This window comes from Poecilia formosa, unplaced genomic scaffold, assembly GCF_000485575.1.
Source record: "Poecilia formosa unplaced genomic scaffold, Poecilia_formosa-5.1.2 Scaffold514, whole genome shotgun sequence".
Lineage (NCBI taxonomy): Eukaryota > Metazoa > Chordata > Actinopteri > Cyprinodontiformes > Poeciliidae > Poecilia > Poecilia formosa.
In genome coordinates this window covers 253,194-275,168 of record NW_006800453.1, presented here as the reverse complement: position 1 = coordinate 275,168, position 21,975 = coordinate 253,194, and the positions used below count along the sequence as shown (strand labels likewise).

General features: G+C 37.9%; 1 protein-coding gene across 7 annotated transcripts in view; it reads right to left on the bottom strand.

Annotated features, from left to right (window-relative positions):
* Nucleotides 1-21,975, bottom strand: part of larp1b (La ribonucleoprotein 1B) — a 40,824-nt gene that overhangs the window by 15,933 nt on the left and 2,916 nt on the right. For 2 of the 7 annotated variants that reach the window (XM_016664815.1, XM_007540078.2), the window contains exons 2-12: nucleotides 19,047-19,108; nucleotides 17,408-17,464; nucleotides 16,175-16,403; nucleotides 13,569-13,742; nucleotides 11,310-11,435; nucleotides 10,197-10,365; nucleotides 6,408-6,552; nucleotides 6,125-6,302; nucleotides 4,481-4,656; nucleotides 3,713-3,787; nucleotides 2,560-2,922 (exon numbers count right to left, since the gene is read on the bottom strand). In XM_016664815.1, the coding sequence (XP_016520301.1) occupies nucleotides 2,560-2,922; nucleotides 3,713-3,787; nucleotides 4,481-4,656; nucleotides 6,125-6,302; nucleotides 6,408-6,552; nucleotides 10,197-10,365; nucleotides 11,310-11,435; nucleotides 13,569-13,742; nucleotides 16,175-16,403; nucleotides 17,408-17,464; nucleotides 19,047-19,108 (1,754 nt within the window). The remainder of the gene's footprint in view (nucleotides 1-2,559; nucleotides 2,923-3,712; nucleotides 3,788-4,480; nucleotides 4,657-6,124; nucleotides 6,303-6,407; nucleotides 6,553-10,196; nucleotides 10,366-11,309; nucleotides 11,436-13,568; nucleotides 13,743-16,174; nucleotides 16,404-17,407; nucleotides 17,465-19,046; nucleotides 19,109-21,975) is intronic. The other 5 variants (XM_007540079.2, XM_016664814.1, XM_007540082.2 and 2 more) reach the window with 5 other exon arrangements.

Genomic DNA, 21,975 nt, shown 5'->3' with positions numbered 1-21,975 from the left:
TATATATATAAATTTGACTTTGTAATTTAATGCCTTGAAATTGGGTCTCTGTCTCTTTAAGAAACTGTAGCTGTAAGGAGGAGCTGTGTCCTTGAGGGTGGAGCTAGGTTCACCCAGCCGTTTTGCAAAGCTGATTGGTTGCCATGGAGATTAAAGGATTTCTCAAACGTAAATGAAAGGATCAAGGCAACACTCCAGATTTGTTTTTGATGAGGGAGTAACATTATAACATGATGTCAAGCTTAAGAGTCGACTTTACATAACACTACCCTTTGAAAATTAGAGTAAAAAAACAGATTGTAAGGGTAAGAAGGTAGATTTCTTAGGAAAACTACAGCAACTCTAGTTTAGTTTACTCCTGCCTTTAGTTGTAATTGAGCTCTCAGTTTGGGCTGACAACAGGACAACATGCGGGTCCAAACAGCTGATAATACCAGCGGCTGCAGCCATGTGGGCCAGTGTGACACACAACAGATGTGGCGTGGACTATGACCTTTACATGCCTGCATCAGATGTACGATAGTGGAAAAAAAAAAAAAAACTGCAGGTGACCTTGGTGTGTGTGTGTGTGTGTGTTCAGGTGGAAGATTTCCCACTTTATTGACAACCTTTGAGCTCAAAACGAGCTGACGTTGCTAAAAAAACAACAACAAAAAAACAAAACAAAAAGACACCAACAAACATGAGGACAATTTCAAACCTACTTTAGAAGACATGTCGTATTTATAGGAACATGACACGTTTTATTTACTGCGATTTATAATTACAAAGGTGAGCGTTTTGTTTCTTGTGGTTAATATCTGCAGAACAAATAAAAATAATGGGTCCAACATACAATTAACTAAAACTTTAAGTGATGAAACAGTACAAAGTCTGATCAGAAAAAGGCAGGGGAGATGTTTTCTGATTATCCATCTGGGCAATCTTGCAAATACAATCTGAGCCAGCAGGTCAGACCTACAAGAAAATAGTGTATCTGTAGCTTTAAGAACTTACTGTCAAATGTTTTGAACTTGCAACTGCTTTTTAAAAATTTTGATAGCAGTTCCAGATCATTTTATGCATCTATTTATTATTTTACACTGGTCAAAATTATGTCTAAAGTTTTGAAGCTGACTGCAGTAACTGCTGCCTATCACAGATCAGCCAATGGCTCTAGCTCTTATTTCCCTTCTACTTATCTCTTCCTCAGCACTTCCCCTCCACATACAACTCATCATCCTTCTCGAAGAGCTGCAGAAGATCTGCGTAGTATTTTCAGTTAAATACATAGCTGGAGGTGGGAGGAAAGAATACAGCTGATTCATTTCAGCAGGGTAATGACTGCATGTTATTCTGGCTGCACAAGAGCAAAGCAGTGGAACTCATCCAATCAGGTTTTCCACCTTTAAAAAATGAATTGTTTTATTCAAATGCTTGAAATCAGAAGGTTTTATGGTGATAACATAGTTTAAGTAATAATTTTTCAAGTAATTATAGTTTTTCAATAGATAAGACTTTACTATGACTGTTGTGAACGACTGCCTGCTGGTTTTATCCCATAAATTCACTGCTCCTGCACATAAATTACATTGCATCATGCTGTGTAACGTAGACCTAATGATCTTACGTGCGCGCTTTCTGCAGATGCAGCAGCTTTTCTAAAAGCAGGTCACTCGGCTCTGGAAGCAGCTGTCTGATACGTGAAAGGCTTGTGCAGAAGGAAAGGTTATTTTAGTCCCTCTGCACACATCATGAAGCAACCGCACTGCCAAAGAAAAACTTTATAGTACGTCACTGTACTGAGGGTGGCAGAGAAACTGGGTTCTGCTTACACCTGGATGATCCCATAAAGAATGTTATTACTTACTTCTACAAAGTTGCTACATTGTGAGTATTATTGAATTTAACTTACTGGAAAGAGAGGGAAAATGGATGTTTAAGATGCTGTGTGATACACTCAGCTTGTATGACTTTACCAATAACTATCAATAACAGGCAAAAAATTGACTGTACCTAAAAGCCTCATACAGGATTCCAAATCTAAGTACAACTATCAATACATTTATTTGCACAATTTTCAGCTCTCAAAAACAATTCTTAGGAGTTATATATTTTTAAGTTACAAATGAAATTATTTTCTATAGCATTTCAGTTTCTGATACCTGCGAGAAAGCAAGACTTTCTGCTGATAATCTGGCTCAGACTTTATTAAGGGTTTACAGTGGCAGGGGCCCAGGGTGCCAATTTTTGGGTCGTCAGATTTTGGTAGAAAGAGAAAAACAAAACCAAAAAAACAATAAAATCATGCAATTGGAAATGATTAAGCTTGTTTTAATTTATCATGCCATTAATTGATTCATTGCGAAGGCCCTAGTGCTAATCAGACTAGAGGGAGGTGTAAGTGGAAGATGATGACTGGATCAAACATAGCGATGTTGTTTTAGCCTCCAAGTGTACATGTCCAACTTGACTATCTCTACATTTATGTTACGATGCATTTTCTGCATATGAGAAGTATTTAAAGAAAACCAAAAAACTTACGAGTTAAATAAAGCGGTTAGGCTACCGCTGTCTCACCTTGCTGCACTCGATCTGCTCCTCTCCCTTCCACAGGTCCTGTTCGTAGTAGTACAGCCCGTCGTTGATGGCCTTGGCCAGATCGGCTGTGATCTTGGCCCGGGACTCGTGGTTTCCCGTGCGATCGCCGCCGGGGTGTTTGCGGAGGTACGGCGGGGTCTGGGTGACAATGAGAATCTTGTTGACGTCTTGGTCGTCCAGCTCGTAGTCCGAGTCGTCTTCGTCCGACCAGTCGGTGAATTTGTTCTTCCTGGGCGCCATCTGCTCCATCTCCTCGTCGAACATGAAGTCCAGCTCCTCCTGGTCCAGTTCGGCCTGGGGAGGCGGCTGGCTGCTCTGAGCAGGGGGGGCCTTGGGTTCCCCCTGGAGGGCGGGAGGAGGTTTGAGGAAACATCCAGTTAAGACCAAAATCTGAGTAGAATATCCTGCCAAAGTATCCATGCCGTGAGCCAGACTTTAGAAAGGGTTTACAGGCAGTAGTTTTTGGGGGCTCCACAGATTTTAAAATTTTTTTAATGAATGCATGTTTTGTAGACACTGTACTTCATATGAGAATCATAGGCTCATATCAGATGAGTTGTAACAATATGTTGGGATTTTTATGAATATAAACAACACAAGTTTTTGAAAATTATGAAGTTATGGTAATTTTTTGGGGAGGGGAGAGGGGGGCAACATGGAGTTACTAAATAAACCTACCATCATTGGTTCATATCTAATCATGTATAAAACCACAGATTAATGTACGTAGCAATAGAATTTTTATTTAGTGGATAAGGCACCAAAATGATTTCCAGCCCAGGGGCCCAAATCCTTGTAGATCCGGTTTTGTTCATACTCTTCAACTTTACATTTTGTCTAGTTCCAGCCATAAACTACTGGGATTTTCCAAACTTTTCCACAAATAAAATCTGAAAAATGTAGCATGCTTTTGCTTTTTCTAACCTGATACAGAAAAGATCAAAAACTGTATGAATACTTTTCAAGCTTTCTCTAGTTTTTGATCTAAAAATTACATTCAGGCAAAAATAAATGAAGCCGTGGAATGAATGAATGTTTGAGTGAATGAAAACAAGACATGCAATGAATGAGATGTTAAAGGAAGGAGGACAAACTGGGATGAGTGAAAGTCTGGAGGAAGAAGGAACTCAACTGCAGAGGAGAGGAGGTCGGGTTCGGGCTCTAAGGGAGGAGATGGGCCAGCAGCACACACATCATCGCTGTCATGCTGCCGGCCCAAAACAAAAAAGAATAAAAAGGAGAATGCAAGTGATCACAGGAGAGAGAGACAGGAAAACATGGAAAAACAAGATGAGAGGCGGAAAAAGGAAGAGTGATGAATATAAGAGAGATGGATGTTAGTTTTGGTCAAGTACTGAAAAATATCATTATTTGGACCTATTCATCCACCAAAACCCAGAAACTGAGACATTGGCCCATCGTGATAAATTTAGAAAGATTATAAACTGTCCCATAAATTATTGATAATAATATTGTTGTTTTGAGACCTTGTCAAGTATTATACCGATAATGGCATAATCATGCAGCTTCGCTCTACCAAAGAACAATTAAACTTACATTTTTGAACACTCCACCCTGGAACTGAAAGATATTTTAAATATAAAAAAATAAAAATAAAAAAAATAAATAAATAAATAAATTGGAAATAAAACTATTCACAATTGAAACCATAAATAGTATGGATTATTAAATCTCTAAACATTTGTCCCTTTGAAAAATGTCAATCAGAATGGAAATGATCAGGCTCATTATAAGTCATCATGCGATTAATTGATATATTTTTCTCTCACTTAGGTTAAAAAAATAAAATACTATTGACCAGAAAAAGATTAGTCTCCATTTTCTTCTGCCTCTGTTGGTTATTGACCTACAGCTGGATTTTGTCCCTGCCGTCACTTGCCTTTGATTTTCCGGAGGTCTGACGGTGGCGTTTCTCCACCTGGATCCAGGCGTCCGGGTCGGGCTTGGGCTCGGACGCAGGGCCATCTTTGGAGTTGTCTGCGGCCAGGAGAGAGTCCTGATTGGACGAGCTGGGTTCAGCCGGGCCAATCAGAGGCTCCTTCACAGGCAACGTAGCTGAAAGTCACACAACAATCGGCTTTATGACATCCACTTATACACTGAAAAACACTGGAAATGGTTTTAGTTCAAAACGTGAGACATGTTAAAACTAAATTATGGATCAAAATAAAAATAAAAAAAACAGAACTTATCAACTCTCCCCTAACAAAATCTTGAAATCCAGAGAGATGACAACAGAAATAAATATTTACTGCTTTACAAATTCTAATGACATGAGGACCAGATGAGTTAATTTTGGGGTCTGTTTTTGATGAACAGCTCAAGAAATGTATTTAAATGTGCTTTATATGTGTGAAGAGCTTCTTTAATAATCTGAAGAGTGTCTGTTTTGTTCTTTAAATAATGTTTCATTTGAGGAAAGCTCATATGTGGCTGCTGTAAAAAGTTCCCAGCTTCAATTAATCCACATTTTCTGCTCCAGTGGATATTCAGGGCAGCAGCATATGGCAGAGGAAGTCAGAATAAACTGAGGTGTGTGTTTTACTGCTTCAAGAGAATTGTGTGTAAAACTAAAGAGAAGCAAATATTCATTTTGGAATTGTTGTGTTTGATTACAGAACTTAAGAGATTTGGGGGGAAAAACAGATTTGTCCACAGAACCTTCAGATGGGACACTTTGCCGGTCAGAAACTAACTCATTACAGAATGTATAAAAACATAGCAGGCGATGCTAACATCAACACTCTTCGATGTGGAAGTTGTTACTGTAGGAAAAAAATCTTAGTTTTCAGTCAGATGTTCGACAAACGAGTGAGATGAAGCACAAAAGCCATTTCTATAACATGAAACAGTCAGCAGTTCATTCAGTCTGATGTTAGCAGATTATAAAACGTTTTCTTTTAGTCCAATTCTGTCCATCATGGGATATGTTAAATAAAATAAAAAAATCTCTCTACAGACTCTACAGTCTGTAGAGAGTCATTTAATGAACTGATTTTCTCATATTGTGTGACATCGCCTCTGGTTCTATCAGAAATAATGAGTACGGCTGGAACGATCTGAATAATTGTGATGAATCGATTATGAAAATCATCAGTTTAATAACTGATCAATCCTAATCCTCAAAAAAATTACATTTACTGAATAAACAAATTCAGAGCAGTAATTAAGATGAATCTGCACAGAGCATATGTACATTTTGCATTTAAAATAAAAACACATTTGTAAGTAAATATGTTTTACCCAAAACTCCTCAAGTTGCATAGTTTTAGTTTTACCTGGTTCAAACTAACAAAAGGAATGCTGATGTTGCATTTTAGGCAATAACAGCTCAGTAACTTGGGGTCTTTTTTCTGAATCTGTTTTATCTTAATATGTGGTTTTTGTCAAGGTAGCTCAGTTTTAACAAATGGCTAAAATTAGTGTTAGAAGTTCATACTTTTGCCAACTTTCTTTAGCAAAATTTCAGACGGGTGCATATCCAAACAATCACTTGGACGTAAAAAGGTAACTGAATACTGACCAGCACTGACGGTGTTCAGGTTCTGTCGAGGAACAAACTCGGGGCAGTTGATGAGTTGCGAGAAGTCGGTGCGGGGCGAACCCACGACAGGCGGGGTGGGGATGGGCCAGCGCTCCGGCTCCGTTTTACAGCGTATCCTCTCATCCACCAGCTCCACTTCAGTGCTGCTTTTTAGAGCCTGCAGGGAGGAGCGGGGGGAAAGACGTGGAGGTTTCAGATCAGACAAAATCCAGGTGTTGAAGCGATTTCTGAAATATCTTGTGTTTGACCTGTGGCGCATTACCTCTATGATGAGGTTGACGTCAGTCGTAAGAGCCTGCACTCGGTGGAAGCTTGCAATGAGTGAAATGGGGAGGAAGCCCTGCGCATCCATTTTTCTCCTCAGGAAGAAATCCCTCTCCAGGTTGTGGCTGCTGAAGTAGTATTCACTGCAGGAGGAAGCATGTCAGCGTTAACCGCCATTCGTTTTAACATTTTCCTTTGACTAGACCATCTCAATTGGATCTTCTTCAGGCCCAACTCTTTGTTCCAAATAATGAGAGTTTAAACTGTTGAAATGTGTCGTGATGTTTCAAAATGCCAACGTCCAAACAGAAATCACAGATTGTTTTACTTTTTAAATGAAAGTTAATTACAGAGATTGCATTAAGTTCAATGGTTTGAGTATTACCATTTCTTATTACCAAAAATAAGAAAGTTGATTTTACAGTGCCTTGCAAAATTATTCACTTCTTAAAGTTGTTTGAACTTTATTAAAATAGAAAAACATTCCTGTAAAGTAGCTTTGAGTGTTTACAAGAGCAGCGCAAAAATAAAATGTATAATAATAATTATTATATCGCCCACCCCTGTTGGTTAATCTGGATTTTATTTAGGCGTATCAGAGTAAAGGGAGCTAAATACAAATGCATGACACACTTTTCAGATTAATATTGTAAAAAACTATCCTTTACTTCCAATTTAAGAACTAGTGCGCATTATATCTTAATATTGATATAAATGTGGGTTAATGTTCTTTTAAAGTCTGAATATGAAAGTCTTGCGTCAGAAGAAGAAAAAAAATAGTTTCTAATTTGTAACAGTTTCATTGAAGTGTTTTATTTTAGAGATTAAAAAAGAACTGGTTAAAGATCTCTGATTACATGAGATGACATAAGATTCAAAAGACAAGAAGAAACATTTCTAGGACTTTAAAATTATTTTTGCAGTGATGAACATTGTGACTTCAGCACCAAATGCAGACCTCTGTCTCGTTGTCTCTTGCTCGTCACACCACTTCATGTCACCATGGCACACCCTCTGACACAAATATTTGTGTGGAGCTCAGCCTCAGGCAGTAAGTAAGCATGAAGAAAAACGGCTGAACTGCAGGGAGATGAGGAGAGTGGACAGGAACGTCCCCTCTCACTATTGTCACCCCCTCCCTTCTTCCCTCATTCCCTGGCTTTCTCTCCCTCCTCCTCCTTATCCTTACAGTTCAGCTCTCAGGCCTGCATGCAATTCCTCGCCTGTCCCTTTAGAAGCACTCTGTCTATTTTTAGGAGCTCGGCTCACCCTCAACCTCCACTGGCCAGAGTCTGGTCTTTAAAGAGGCCAGGGCTGTCAAGTAGACACAAGGAGCACACTGCCCCCTGCAGGACAAACTCAAATAAGAGCAGATTATCTCATTCTAAGAGGCATTTCAGAGTTATTCAGTTTCAGTTCTGCAGAGCCTGGCCTCAGATGTAAGGACTGCAAGTTGAACTCTTGCAAGTTTGAAGGTATGTTCAATGTAATATAAAGTCATATGCAATAAATTATTATACATGTTCCGGTGAAGCTCGTTTGTCAGATTTAAAGCACCTTTTGAAAATGAACTTTCAACATAATTTCTGTATTAAAAATGTTTTATTGGTCTGATGTAATATTCTATTAAATGTGCTTTCACAACATTTAATAACAAAATTTTCAACAAAATCATAATGAACAAAAATGAAGGTTATAATAATCTATGTTCTGTGTTTCATTTGAATTCAGAACTGCATTACTGAAATAAATAAACCCCTCAGTAATATTCTAATTTATCTAATATGACACAAAAGATCAGGTTATGACACCTTACAACCACAACCTTTGCAGTTTTTTTATGTTCTAAAGCAGTGTTTTTCAACCTTTATTGAGCCAAGGTACACTGTTTTAATTGAAAAAATCTCGAGGCACACCACCAACCAAAAATATAAACCAAGATACTCTGTAGCCGCCTATACTACATATATAGTCATTCTTATCAAAGTGTCTTGAATAGGAATCAAATAAACACAAAAATGTATTTTTATCACATTTTACATTTCGTATTTCAAATTGCACGTAACATGTCCACTTCAAAAATACACCTGAACACCTGAACAGTGCCACAACACTGTGGTCTTAAATTTAAAGAAGTTGTAGAAAAGTTCAAAGTGTTTTACAAACTATTTCACAAGCATTCTTTTATCCGGAATACAGAAAATAATTCTTATTCTGAATTATTTTCGGGAAATATTCGGGAAAGATTTCATTGTTACAATATGAAGAGTTGCATGTACAAAATGTCAATATCTATATATTTTACCCATCTAGTGTGAAGCCTGTGTATATTTGGATAAAACAGCTGATTTCCTGACAGAAATTGAAGAAAGACAAAGCTCTTCCTCAGCAGCTCTCAGTCTCTCTCTGGTTTCAGGTTTTATAGTATCCAGGCTTGAGAAGATCACTTCACACAGACATGTGGGAAATGGACCCATGTTCTTTCCAACTACTGCTGAGCTTCACTCTTTTCCATCACTGTCGTTAGTCTTGCTAGATACGATGCACTCATCGCTACCTGTAACATTCATGCATCACTAATTCTCTTGTTTTAATGTAAAATGCTCTGTACCTACTGCCATCTAGTGGTAAGAAAATTACATGATTAGGCCGCTAGCCACTACTTACTAACCATGGTTTCGTTCACACTGAGCTTAAGTGCAGCGGCTTTATTTCCCTCCTGTAGTGCCAGATCGATACTCCTCAACTTAAAAGCTGCATATGAGTTTGAAAACATTTCTCGGTCGTGCCTGCTGCTAGCATGTTGTTGTTCTAAAGGAAAATTAACGCGTTCTTCTTTGATCTACAATTTTGACTTCTAATGATTCACTTCCTGCTATAGAGCCCCCTGGTGGTCGAAGAAAAATACACAGAAAAGCCGCACTGGGCTACAATCTGCATGGTTCAAAGTTTAGGAAAAAAGTAGCAGCTTATAGTCCGGAAAATACGGTAGGTGAAATTGGATAATTTCCAAGGCACACCTGACGATCGCTCACGGCACACTAGTGTGCCGCGGAACAGTGGTTGAAAAACACTGGTCTAAAGCAACATAAAGGACGTAAATGAAAGAAAATGTTTTGGATTATTTTCCTTTTTTAATTAAACTGAAACATTTGCTGTGGGTTTGTACATATAAATTGCTGAAGCTCCTTTTGTTGCAACTCCAGCTGCGAGTCCTTTGGTGCCTACAAGTTCTACCAAGCACTGCTGATCATTGTTGATCTAAAACAGCTCAAACTCAGTCAGATAAGAACTTCTTTGAACCTCCGATTTTAAGTCTTGGCACCATTTCACAATTGACTTTAGGTCTGGACTTGAACTAGGACATTTTAACACATGGATATGTGCTAGTCTAAACCAGACTTGGTCTTAAGGACCCACTGTCCTCCATGTTTTAGCTGTCTCCCTTACTGCCACACTTTCTTGGCTTTCTTCCGCACAAAGTGTTGACAACTTTTGTTCTCATGTGACCAGACGACCTTCCACATCCACATGTTTGCGGTGTTCCCTTCATGGTTTTCTTAGAGCTTTCTATTAATAATGCCTTTCTTTTTTCCCCCACTCTTCCATAAAGGTCATCTTTGTCCAGCATATGACTAACACTTGTCCTCTCAAAGGATTCTGCTGCATATCTGCAAGATTGATGTCGGTGCCTTATTCCTTCTACTTTACAATAATGCTTAACTTTGTGTTATTCATTATTGTACGTCCTAAATTTTCAGGTCTCAGAAAGCTGTAAAACACTTACATTTGCCGCTTGATGTATTCTTTGAGAAGCTTTTCATCCACTGTATACATTTGGACCTTGCTGCCATCGTCGTAGTAGTAAACCATGTTGGTACCGAACTCTGTGGGCACCTGACCGGAGCCGTCAGATGAGCGAGCGTCTCTATAGTTCAGAGAGTATTCGTACCGACCTGAGGAAGCAAGGAAAGTACAAATAAGCCACTCAGAACCATGTTCACAAAGGAAGACAAGATGCTTGAAAAGAGAAACTTAAGCAAATGATTTCCTACATTTCAGACTGAAAATAATGAGGTCAACTAAACCAGGATTTTTAGGTATGAAGGAGAGGTGCACCGATAAATCAGCCAGTTAGTAGGCCTGACACAATTAGCAATAAATCAATTAATCACATGATAAATTAAAACGAGCTCAATAATTTCCGTTTGTAGAATTTTTTGTTTTTCTCTCTTTCTACCCAGAAGTGGATATTTAAAATGTTTTCCAGTTCCAGTGGGTTTTTGTTTAAGGTTTTGTTGGCTCTAGTGGCCTTTATTTGAAAGTAGTTTGACAGGAAAAAGGGTTATGAGAGAGGGGGAAGACATGTGGCAAATGTCACCAGGCTGGGAATTGAACCTGCAACCACTGGCATGAGGACTAAGGCCTCAATACATGGGTTATGCTTTGCCCCTGCGCCACCACAGCACCCCATTCCAGTTCCAGTGCTAAATTTTCATTAGTATTTAAAGTTTATTGATCTTTGAGAGTGTTTTCTTGTATTATTATGCCTTTACCATTACATTATTTGATAATGGTCTCAAAATCACAATATTATCATTTGTCGCAATAAGTTCTGGGACAATTTATCATCCAGAAAAATTTGTTATCATGACAGGCCTGGTGGACGAGGAATCAGCCTCAATTTCCTTATTTTTGGGAGATCGGAAATCTTGATTTACGTCTGAACTTGCGCTGTTAACAACAGTCGCAACACTATCGTCAACTTATCAACTTTTCAGACAGAAAAAAAAAAGAAGAAAAAAATCGGCAGGGTCATAGATAGATCAGCTTTTTAAAGATCGGTGATCGGCCAGAAAACTGTAATCGGTGCATAAATAGCATGAAGAGTAATGCCCACCTCGTCCACGACCTCTGCCACGCCCACGACCTTTCCCCCTGCCTCGTATTCCTCCGCGACCAGTCCCGCCGTCGCTCCGAATGCTGCCGGTGTCGTCTCCGTGGTCCCGCGGCTCGGCTCTCCAACCTGGTTCAGAGGAAGCACATTCTCCTGACTTCGTTTCATACAAGCTCCTCGGCCAACTGAATAAACTTCATAGATCAACACAGAGATAAAAACGTAGGGCTGCACAATATTAGGACATCTTGAAATGGCAGCGATATCAATTGGCATAAATCCACATTCTGCCTCATTCATTGCTTCCAACACAGCAACACCAGCATCTGCTGGAGACATTGGCCATATTAATATAGTAGTGCTGTGATATATTGTGCAGCCCTAATAAAAAGTCAGAAATAAACATCTTGTGAAAGTCTTCATACTCCTACAATTATTGCAACCAGAAATGTCTGTATTTGACTGGGATTTTATGAGACAGACCGTCACAAACTGGAATGTAAATGTGAAACGTTTAAAGGATTCATGTAATTAGGACCATTCATACATAAACAGGGCAAAAATGATGCACGGTTTTCTAAAGTCTTTACGAATAACGTGAAAGGTGCAATGTGCATTTGTAGCTGCTGGGCTTTGAGGATTCAGTGGGGATGGAAAGTATTCAGACCGCTTTAAACTTTTCACTCTTCGTTTCATTGTAGCCATTTACTAAAATAAAAAAAGTTCATATTATATCTCATGAATGTACACTCAGCATCCCATCTTGACAAAACCCCTCCCTCCCCCCGAAATGTAAAACCTTTATTAAAAAAGAAAAACTGAAATATCAGACATTTAAAGCAGTCTGAATACTTTCCATACCCACTTTATGTCTCTATGGCAACGTTCACACAGCAGGTCTTGATGATTAATTCAGATTTTTGGTTGAAGTCAGATTTTTTTGCCTGGTTGTCAATGATTCTAATTAAATGTGACCACAATCAGACTTCCATGTCGACTCCAAAGTGACGTTCATGCGCAGAAGAAGAACATAGAGGTCACACAGCAGCAATAATGAATGCCGCTGTCAATGGATCAGTTTTAAAGTTTATTCGGTTGCAGGTGCTAACAGTATCGTCACAACTTGGAGTCTTAAGGGGTGAAAAGTTTGGAATTGGGCCATTCAGACTGCCGTGAAGAGACCGGATACGGACAAAAAAATTTAATAAAAATCGGCTTTGGATCGTGAACGTAGCCTAACAGCTTTGGACATCTATAGACTGAAACTTTTGCCCGTTCTTTTGTCGTTCAAGGTCTGCCAGATTAGATGGAGAGAGTCTACAAACATCAGTTTTGAAATCCTGTCAAGATTCACCGAAGGATTTAGCTCTGGACTTTGACTGGGCCACTGTGAAGATGGTATGTTCAGTGTGTGGTGTTTTTCCACCACACAGAATTTTGTAAAATGGGCCAGAAAGTCCAAAAACCATCTGATCAGATCGCCTTCATCCAGATGTTAGATCTGTTCCTTACAAGCTTAAAATGGATTAAATCTTCATATTTATTTGCATAAGTTTAGTTTGTTATATTTATTTTGTAGCTGTTATGTTTTTATTTACTTTGGGATTTTTGGGGGTCATTTGTTGTTGAAATGTGTCGTGTTGGAAAAAGGAAAATACAAAATAAAATTGCTTCAGGAAATAAACAGTTAAATAAAGCTGCATTTGTAGAGTGCAGGACTATTGCTTCTGATACTTGTCGATGATTTAGTTATGCTGTACTTTGTCTTGGTCTGACACATAAAGCCCTAATTAAACACTGCAATCTGTCGCCTTAACATAATAAAATGTGAGAAAAAAAAAAACGTGCCTTGTGAATACTTTCACAAGGCACTGCTAAGCTACTGAAGCTAGTCAAAGATGTATCCTCTCATGATAAGATCTTTTGTTCACAACCAATTGCCTATTTAATTTAAAACTTGCACAAAAAAAAATCATCCTACAAATCTTTCAACTCTCAAAAATAACATTTTTACTTTATTGAATGAAAAAACAAAAACACATGCAAAGATGAAATAAGTTGGAGGTCATGCTTTCATTCAGCCATGCGTTATGGAAAAGAGATCAGTGTAAAAACAAGCAGCGGTTGGGAAAAAGGGGGTGAGTAAACATACGGCTGTGTCAGGGGGTAAAGAGCAGAAAGCTGCACAGTCAAGAAGCAAACAGAGGTAGGGTGAAAAGGGGGGGAAAAAAAAGAAAAAGAAATGAGTTCCTGGCCACTTACTCCGGCTGTCATAATGCGCCCTGTTATCATGAACCCTTTGATTGGGCGACGTGGGGTTGGACGAGTCGCTGATGGGCGAAGTGTCCAACTGGGCTGGGAACCCGCCAGATGTCTTGTCGGCATCATCCCGGGAGACTTCCTCCAGCGGCAGAGAAACCCACTTACGTTTGTTACCTAGCCGTGATTGCATACCGGAAACAAGAGCTTCAAGAGTTTTGGCCGAACGGGATGGAAAGAAAAATACGCAGCTTGGAGAAAAACAAATAAATAAAACTTTCTACTGAGTTCTAAGACAAAGCACGAGATGTCCACACTTTCTGTAGAGAAAGGGTGGAATATAAACATTCATGAAATTAGCGAAATTAAGGCTGCAGTGTGTAACTTTTTAACTTTTATTTAAAAAAACAAATCAGTTTTTTTCTTTCATATTTGTTAAAACTGTCACTATTTTGTGACAGTTTAACATAAGACGGATAATCTGTGCCAAAAAAGAAAGAAAAAGAAAATCTATTTCCTCCCTGACCTACTATTGCTGTCTGAAGAAATGCACCTCTCCCAGTCAAAAACAACCAATCAGAGCCTGGACGATGGTCTTGGTGCTGTGAATCAACCTGGTGTAAGCTACTAAATATTTCAAACGTGGAAAAACAACTCACCGTTCCAGGAAAATTGTTGTGGAGAAGTAGCTGTAGCATAGCAGCGCGTACAAAAGGAGAAGACAGAGGAGCTAAATTTTTTTCACGGATTAGCCGTCTTATATAATAATGTCATGACATAATGATAATTTGAACAAATATGTAAAGAAAAAAACATGTATATTATAAAAGTTACATACTGCAGATTTTATGGGTCATGGGACCAAATCCTCCCTAACAAATGTATTTAAAAAAACACTCCATGAAAAAATGTTTGTTCCTCCACAGAGAAATATTAATCTACATATCACTTTGAGCCCCGCAACAGCAGCGCAGTCTCACAGAGAATGATATCCTGATATATTTAATGAGTCTTAGGTTACAGTAGTATGATACAAAGCAAAGACAGCAGCAGGAGTCACAGATCCTCCACTGCATGAGGAGAACGCTGCCCGTCTCTAAGCCACGCCCCTTTGGTTCAACATTACGCTGTGAAAGCACACTGGGTTTTCTAGACAGATCAGCCTGCATAATATGAAAAAAGCGGGATTTGGTTGTGTGTTTATTGAAGTACTATTAGGGGTAAAGCAATTAATTGTGATGAATCAATTAATTAAATAATCGTAGACCAACTTAGTTATCAATTAATTTCAGCAAAAACAGCCTATTTGCTAAAAGAACAACACACTCAGAAGTAATTAACCCAAAGAAATGTACAAAAATACGCACATTTTGAATTTAATATTAAAAAAGCACAAACTGTTGTCTCTAAATATCTTTTACTAAATCAAGTTTTAGCTACGCTTGGTTCAAATTGTGGAAAAGAAAAATCTATTAAGCTAATTTTGCTATCCAATTATTACATGTCAGGAGTATTTCTTTAGCTGCAACTTTTCCTACAAACAATCAAACATTCACAAAAGAAATGCTGTTATTGAATTTTAGACAACGAATGAAACGAGTCATTTCTTTTCATCTTTTTATGCATTTCTAATATTGTATAAAAGCACAAGTGGCTAAATGAAAAATCTGCAGTATGTGCTAATTTTTTATCCGATTTATTGGTTAATAACTCAATAACTCAAAATGACTGGAGAGTTCATCAAATGCAAAATAAATGTAAATACTCTCAATTGAGATTTTTTTTATTTAGATAGAAAAAAAAAAAGAGTTCAGCCAAAAAGCTCTGAAACTTTTTGTAAAAAAAACAATAAAATGTCTTTGCTCCAAAAGTTGGCAGCTCAGAAAATGTTCAGGTTTTTTCCTAGAAATTTTCTTAGATTAATTTCAAAGTTTCTGAGTATTTTTGGCAGAAATGTACTCCTTTTTCTCTCTTTGTCTACAATGATGATAATATGCCGTTGTAGAAAACTGACTATTTGGACACCAGAAACACCTTCCAAGGTTTCTTTAAATTAACTACATAATTTTGTAAACGTAATAATGTTTCATAGTAAAAGATCCTTAAGTAACTGTATAGAGAATCACTAATTTAATACACTTCCATCAACATAGACCATGTTATGTTCTCATTTTAGACACGTTAAAGTATGTGGCATTGCAGTCAAAAGGCGAGCGCCTTTAATTAATTCTTCTTTGATGTCTAAAGATGAGAGACGAGTAAAAAGAAATCCAATAGGTATGATTATTAAAGCAGAGCATGCACCAATCTGCACCAATCAGTAATTACAAACAGAGATCATTACGGTTATTAACATGCCTTTTTATACAGGAAAAACCCCCACGGTCAGAAATAAAACCAAACATGCATCTTTAAATCTTAAAGGCTCTTGACAGCATCTACAACATAATAAAGCTTTTCCTCAGTTGGGAAACAGAATGTCAATCTAAACAAATTCATATGTTTAATGTAAAACTTATACATTTACAGCCGTCAGCAGCCTTATTTAGCTCAATGTTTCTGCAGCATAAGCATGCATCACAAAGATGAAGAAAGAAAGAAAGACTCACCCTCACCTCCTCTCTTCTTCAGGCTGGAGCTCTTTGAGTCCTGTCCTGGTTTTGGTTCTCCTTCTTTAGACGGTTCCTCCATTGGATCCACATGAGCCTCCTGGTTCTCCTTGCTCTCGCCTCCATCATGGCTGCTCTCTGATTTCCTGTCTGGTCGCTCTCTTCTCTTGTCCCTTTCTCTGCGGGAGGAAGGCTTCTTCCCGTTGTTGCCAAGGACAGTTTGCTGCTGCTGAACAAGAGACACGTGCGTTTATTTACGCTTTCACATATTGTCTGTTCTCACTCCCTTTTGACACAATAATCAGACGAAAAATAAATACATTTCCAGAGAGAGGAGGTTCTCCTTCTCTACCAATAAATAGGGATAATAATCACTGTAGGATTAGCGCAAAGGCGTAAGAAACAATTTAAAATGGAATCATTTAAAAACACTTTGGCGTTTCTATTTTCATCCAGCGAAAAGGCGAAAGAGAACTAAACTTTCAGCAGGTAACAGGAAGGTTATTAGCGGAGTTATGTTTTATCCTTTTAAGCTCTCAAGCTCAGTCATGGAATATGCCAGCGTTTTAAATCTTTGGAAATCTTAGTTATCCTATGAATGCAACATTTTCTGGGAAACACAACAATAACTGCGGTTTTAAAATCAGTCATTAGACATTAGTCAGTCTAATGACTGACTAAAGTGATAACTGTGCCACGTTTTGACTTAATAAAACCTTGAATTGCTGAGAGCAGCTGTTCCCCCACACAGATGACATGACGTCACATTTGCCCCCTAATCTAAATATTTAATGACCAGTCATTTGAGGACATACAGAAAAAACAAACAATCTGAATGTTTTTTTCTAATTTCTTATATTTCTTAGAGAGAAAGCAAAATTAGCTAATATTTTCATTGAATACTGACCATAAAGCTTGGATCTTTGACTCCTTACTGAAAACTCTTTGTAAATGTCAAATGAGGAACCCAATCACGATTCAAGAGGCCAAAAATCGTTAGCATCTGTCTCTGTACCTAAAACAATAATCAAAGCTTAAACAAATTAAATATAAATTAATGCAAAACACTTCCTTTTCTTTAGTAATTGGACAAGAAGTAAAGTCTGGAACATCTCTGATTTTTTGTCTTTTAACACTTATCCAAACCTGGAGAAGCAACTAAACCAAATTCGCTACTTTTCAAGAATGTGTAGGAACCCTGAAAACACACTTTTACACACACATACGCCATACCTCTTTAGCGAGTTCTCCAGGTGTGGGCCAGTTTGTGATATCGCTGAAGTCACTGGACTGTGAAAACAAAAACAACATAATTTGAGTGTTCACATGTGGCGCCTGCAGCTGCCATTTATTCTAACATGTAACACGGCATGTTGGGACAGGTAGAATCCAGCCTGGAGGAAAAGGAGATCAGAGGTCTTTCTGCAGAGGAAACACAAACGACGACAAACAGACGGAGGCTCATCCAGTCATTGTGGGTCCTGTCAATTTGGGCAAGCTGATAGGAGATCAAGGTTAAACGAATACAGAGTGCAGCTGGACTTTACTGTATGTGGAAAGAGGAAAAAAAAAAAAATCCTTCAGTCTCATGGCATCTGAAAAGGCAGCTGGCGTTTACAGCGGATCTGGATAGAGAGGAAACGAAGATGAGGAAAAGATTTCCTCAAGGTTGCTGGGACTTTCAAACAATACTGATCCAGCTCAATATTCTAGGTCTAATCCAAAGCATTCGCAGAACGGAGATTTTAGTGATATCTGGGTTTGAAAGAATTCCAAATGCAGTGTATAACGGATTAATCAGTCATTAAAAATAATCGTCAACAAATTTGGTAATCTATTAATCGTTTCCCAAGGTATACAGGCACTAAAACAAAGGGCATTTACTGAAAGGACAACTTACTCAGCAGTAATAATTAAGGCACTACAGGATACATAATACATTACAGTGTAGCAAATTTAGTTGCTTACTACACTGTAATGAGTGATCATTACAGTGACACTAATGATCACTGTAGTGATCATTTAAGTGTAGTGTAATGATCACTACAAAGTGATCATTAGTGCTTTCAACTGGAAAACACAATTATACTTTTTAGCATGTTTAAATTCTAATTAATAAAACCGTCTGAATCAGTCATCCAACGAGGAATCGGCTGCTGACAGGATTCGCGAGGCGCGTTCCGGTAGAAAACAAAACATCCTGACCGCATACTAACCCTCTTCTATGTAGTAGTTGAAACTGAGGACTGAAGACTTAAAAATAACAAAATAAACATTTCACTGATTGACAACTAATGTGTGTTGCATTCCCTGTCAACAGTTTTCTTCAGCAAGCCAGAGTAACCATGCTTAAAGATTTTTAACATGCCTAAATAAACAAAAGATTAAATTAAAGATCCAACATTGACTCCATAATTACCCTAAAGGGTTAGTAAAATATATTCACAGTCAATTTGAGAACTACTTAATCTCTATATTTAGGTACTATGCTATGGTAATTATCCTTAAAGCTGTGTAATGGAAAAACAGGTTGGAAAAGCAAACAAAACCAGAGGATAGCAGTTCGAACCGGTTAACATTTAGCAGCAGATGGTAATTTCTCACTCTCTGTGTGTTTTAACACCTGAAGTCAGAACTATGGGAATGCAGATGAGAACTTAGAAGAATCAAAATATTAATTTATTTGCAAGTTAAAACAGGTGTTCGTCAAATACTAAGGTAAAAAAAAAGAGGCATGATGTGATAATTACTGAACATTTCTGGAACAATATTCATCTAGAAAACATGGTCAAGTTTATCCTATGTGAAAATATTTGGACGTGTATTTGCAGAAAATGTGAAAACTTAAAAACAAAATTAAAAACAGTGTTACCTTGCTGGGTTTTCTCACTCTGGGCTTGCTGGCTCGGACCACTTTCAGAGCGTTTTGTTGGTCTGCGCACAGATGATGGATAATAGAAACAGACATCATTAAATGTGGCAGGCAGGAGCAAACTGAAGCAGACAGAAGCTACAGCTCCACGAGAAATGCAAGTAGAAATCGGTTGCTCAACACCGCGGTTAAAAAGTCAACTCATCCACTCTTGCACAGTCGTTCTGTGCCGTTTGGGGAGCATAGGGAAGAAGAAATAAGTACTTAACCCCACAGGGAGTGAAGGGGTGTAAGTTGGGGGTGATTAGAGTGCAGACAGCGGCGGCACGCCGTGCGGCTGCATCTCTGCAGGCTGGGAGTGGCTCCTATCGCTCAGCAGAGGATGGCTGGATTGATAAGACACACTGGGCACACACACACAGGCTTCCATGTGAATGGGTGTATGCCTAACTGGGTCTGGGTCTGTGTGTGTGTGTGTGTGTGTGTCCACCCACAGAGCTAGATGTACAGTAACCCTGTAAACTGATGCCTAGGCCAGAGAAGGCTGCTTCAAATTTAGCTCCCCCTCGGTTGCTCTCCGCTCCGCTCTGACACACATTCACAACTTTAGCTGAGGGGGGTTCGAGACCACCGCTTTCACCAAGAGCCTGGTAGCAGCAGAAAGAACACGCACACACACACACACATATGCAAAGGCAAATGTTAACTATGAGAATGAAAAGGATTGTTGAGCTCACTGATGAAGCAAACAGGAGAAAGTAGCCAATTCAAAGTTGAAATTCCAAGAAACTCAGCTTCAGATTTGATACATTTTTAGTTCAGGAGATAAAGAATCTAGATATTCACTTTCTCAGACTGGCTCTTTAAAGCTGCAATGTGTAACTTTGATGAAATAGTATAGTATTTGTTGAAACTGTCACTATGGCATAGCAGTATGGGACACAATGTGTGGGAAAAAAAAAACAAAAAAACAAAAACAAAACAAGCTCCTATGCATTCTCCCAGTGCTAACTAGGAACAACCAATCACATCCAGGACGCGGGTCTTAGCGCTGTCAATCACCCCATCCATTCCCTTTGACAACTGCTACACTGTAACTTAGTGAATGCTATGGCTAGTTAGCATGGCCACTGATGACCACAGATAAACGGTAAGTTGTTTCTCCACCATTAGTACAATTAGCAGCGTGTTCAAAAGAATAATTGACAGCTCTAAACCCCTCCTCCAGGCTCTGATTGGTTGTTTTTGATTGGGAGCGGTACATTTCATCAGATGGCCAGAGCAGCTCAGGGAGGAGGTGGAGGAGATGGATCTTTTCACAGATTATCTGTCTCATATTACACTGCCACGGAGTGGTGACAGTGTAATATATAGAATATACATCAATATAAAAATATAAAATAATATATTATGAGATAATATAAAAAAACAACATGATTTTATTTATTTAATATAAAAGTTACATTCTGCAGCTTTAAGATACTCTTCCACCATGGTGTTTTCAGCAGGTGTACACAGTCCACTCCATTAACCCCATGCACATAAAAACCTCCAGATCCAGTCTTAGGAAAATCTTGGACACAAACAGAACTGTTGTTCAGAGACGCTTCTTTAACAGAATGCATCTGTTAATTACATGTTGAACTTTAATATAATAATCCCTCTTGTAGTCAGATGTGCGAATAGACTGCTTTATGTAGCACTTTTGCCATCTTGAATCATCTCTGGGATCATTTATACCGACCTGGTGAAGGCTACAGCACTCTAAGCAACACTGGTTAAAGTTCAAGTCCCTGCAAAATGTCTACTTTAAATTTTTGATAATTTTTTTTCTTGTTCTTGTGAGACTGTGAACATTTGCGTACCTGGTTTCAATAATGCTATAGCTTATTTATGTCCATCATTATGAACACACATCATGCAATAGTAATCATTCAAATACATGACAGGTTTAGCATACACCAATAAAAATTAATTACAGTTTATGCAAAATGTTAATAAATGTATAAAATATACAATAATAAACCATTCCAGTTAAAGGTACAGTGCTTTTAAAGAGCCTTTCAGCTTCTTTTAAAGAATTTTATTCAGCTCCAGGGAGGTAATGGTAGAGAGATCCACTCATTCATTCAGAAATAAGTCACTATTTTAGGAGGGTTGGGGGATTAGCATCAATTCAACTTCATCATACCTGGAAAAATATTATTGTCCCTCATTGTAGAATTAAAAGAACCTAGAGGAGAAATAAAAGCAGTCAAATGACTTTCTTTTATTTTTAAACTACTGCAGTAAAAAAATTTAATTGATATGAACAACATTACAAGTTGTGAAGAACTAACTAAAGCCTTCATCTATAAATAAATCCATGTAAAAAAAATGACATTGACGTCTTTTACCTTTCAGAAGACGCATTAAGTCTGGAAACTCAATCTTTTTCTATTTTTAATATTAAATGTTCTCTTTATTTAGCAAACTCTGCATCCAGAAAGAATTTGGAGCTTCACTCGTTACACATTTTATGTTACATTATTCCTAACTTGATTACATTTCTATGTCAATACCATACAATTTTTCATTTTTATTTTTTACAAATTTATTAAACAGAAAATTGCTGTAGGATAAGTTGTCCTAGTAATTATTTTGACAAACATTAATATTGCTGTTTTGAGATTGTTTTGATGTATTATATTGATAATGGCATAATTATCATAATAATAAGTTTGCCCTCTCAAAAGCTAATAAACTTTAATTTTGTAAAGAACACTTAGGGCTAGAACTGGAAGATTTTAAATATGCAAAAAAAAAAACAACAAGCTGAAATAATAAAATAATAAATAAAATGGAAATAAAAATCATGTGCAACAGAAATCATAAATAAACAGGCTTTAAACACAATTACCTTTCAAAAAAAATATGAGGAAGGAACTTG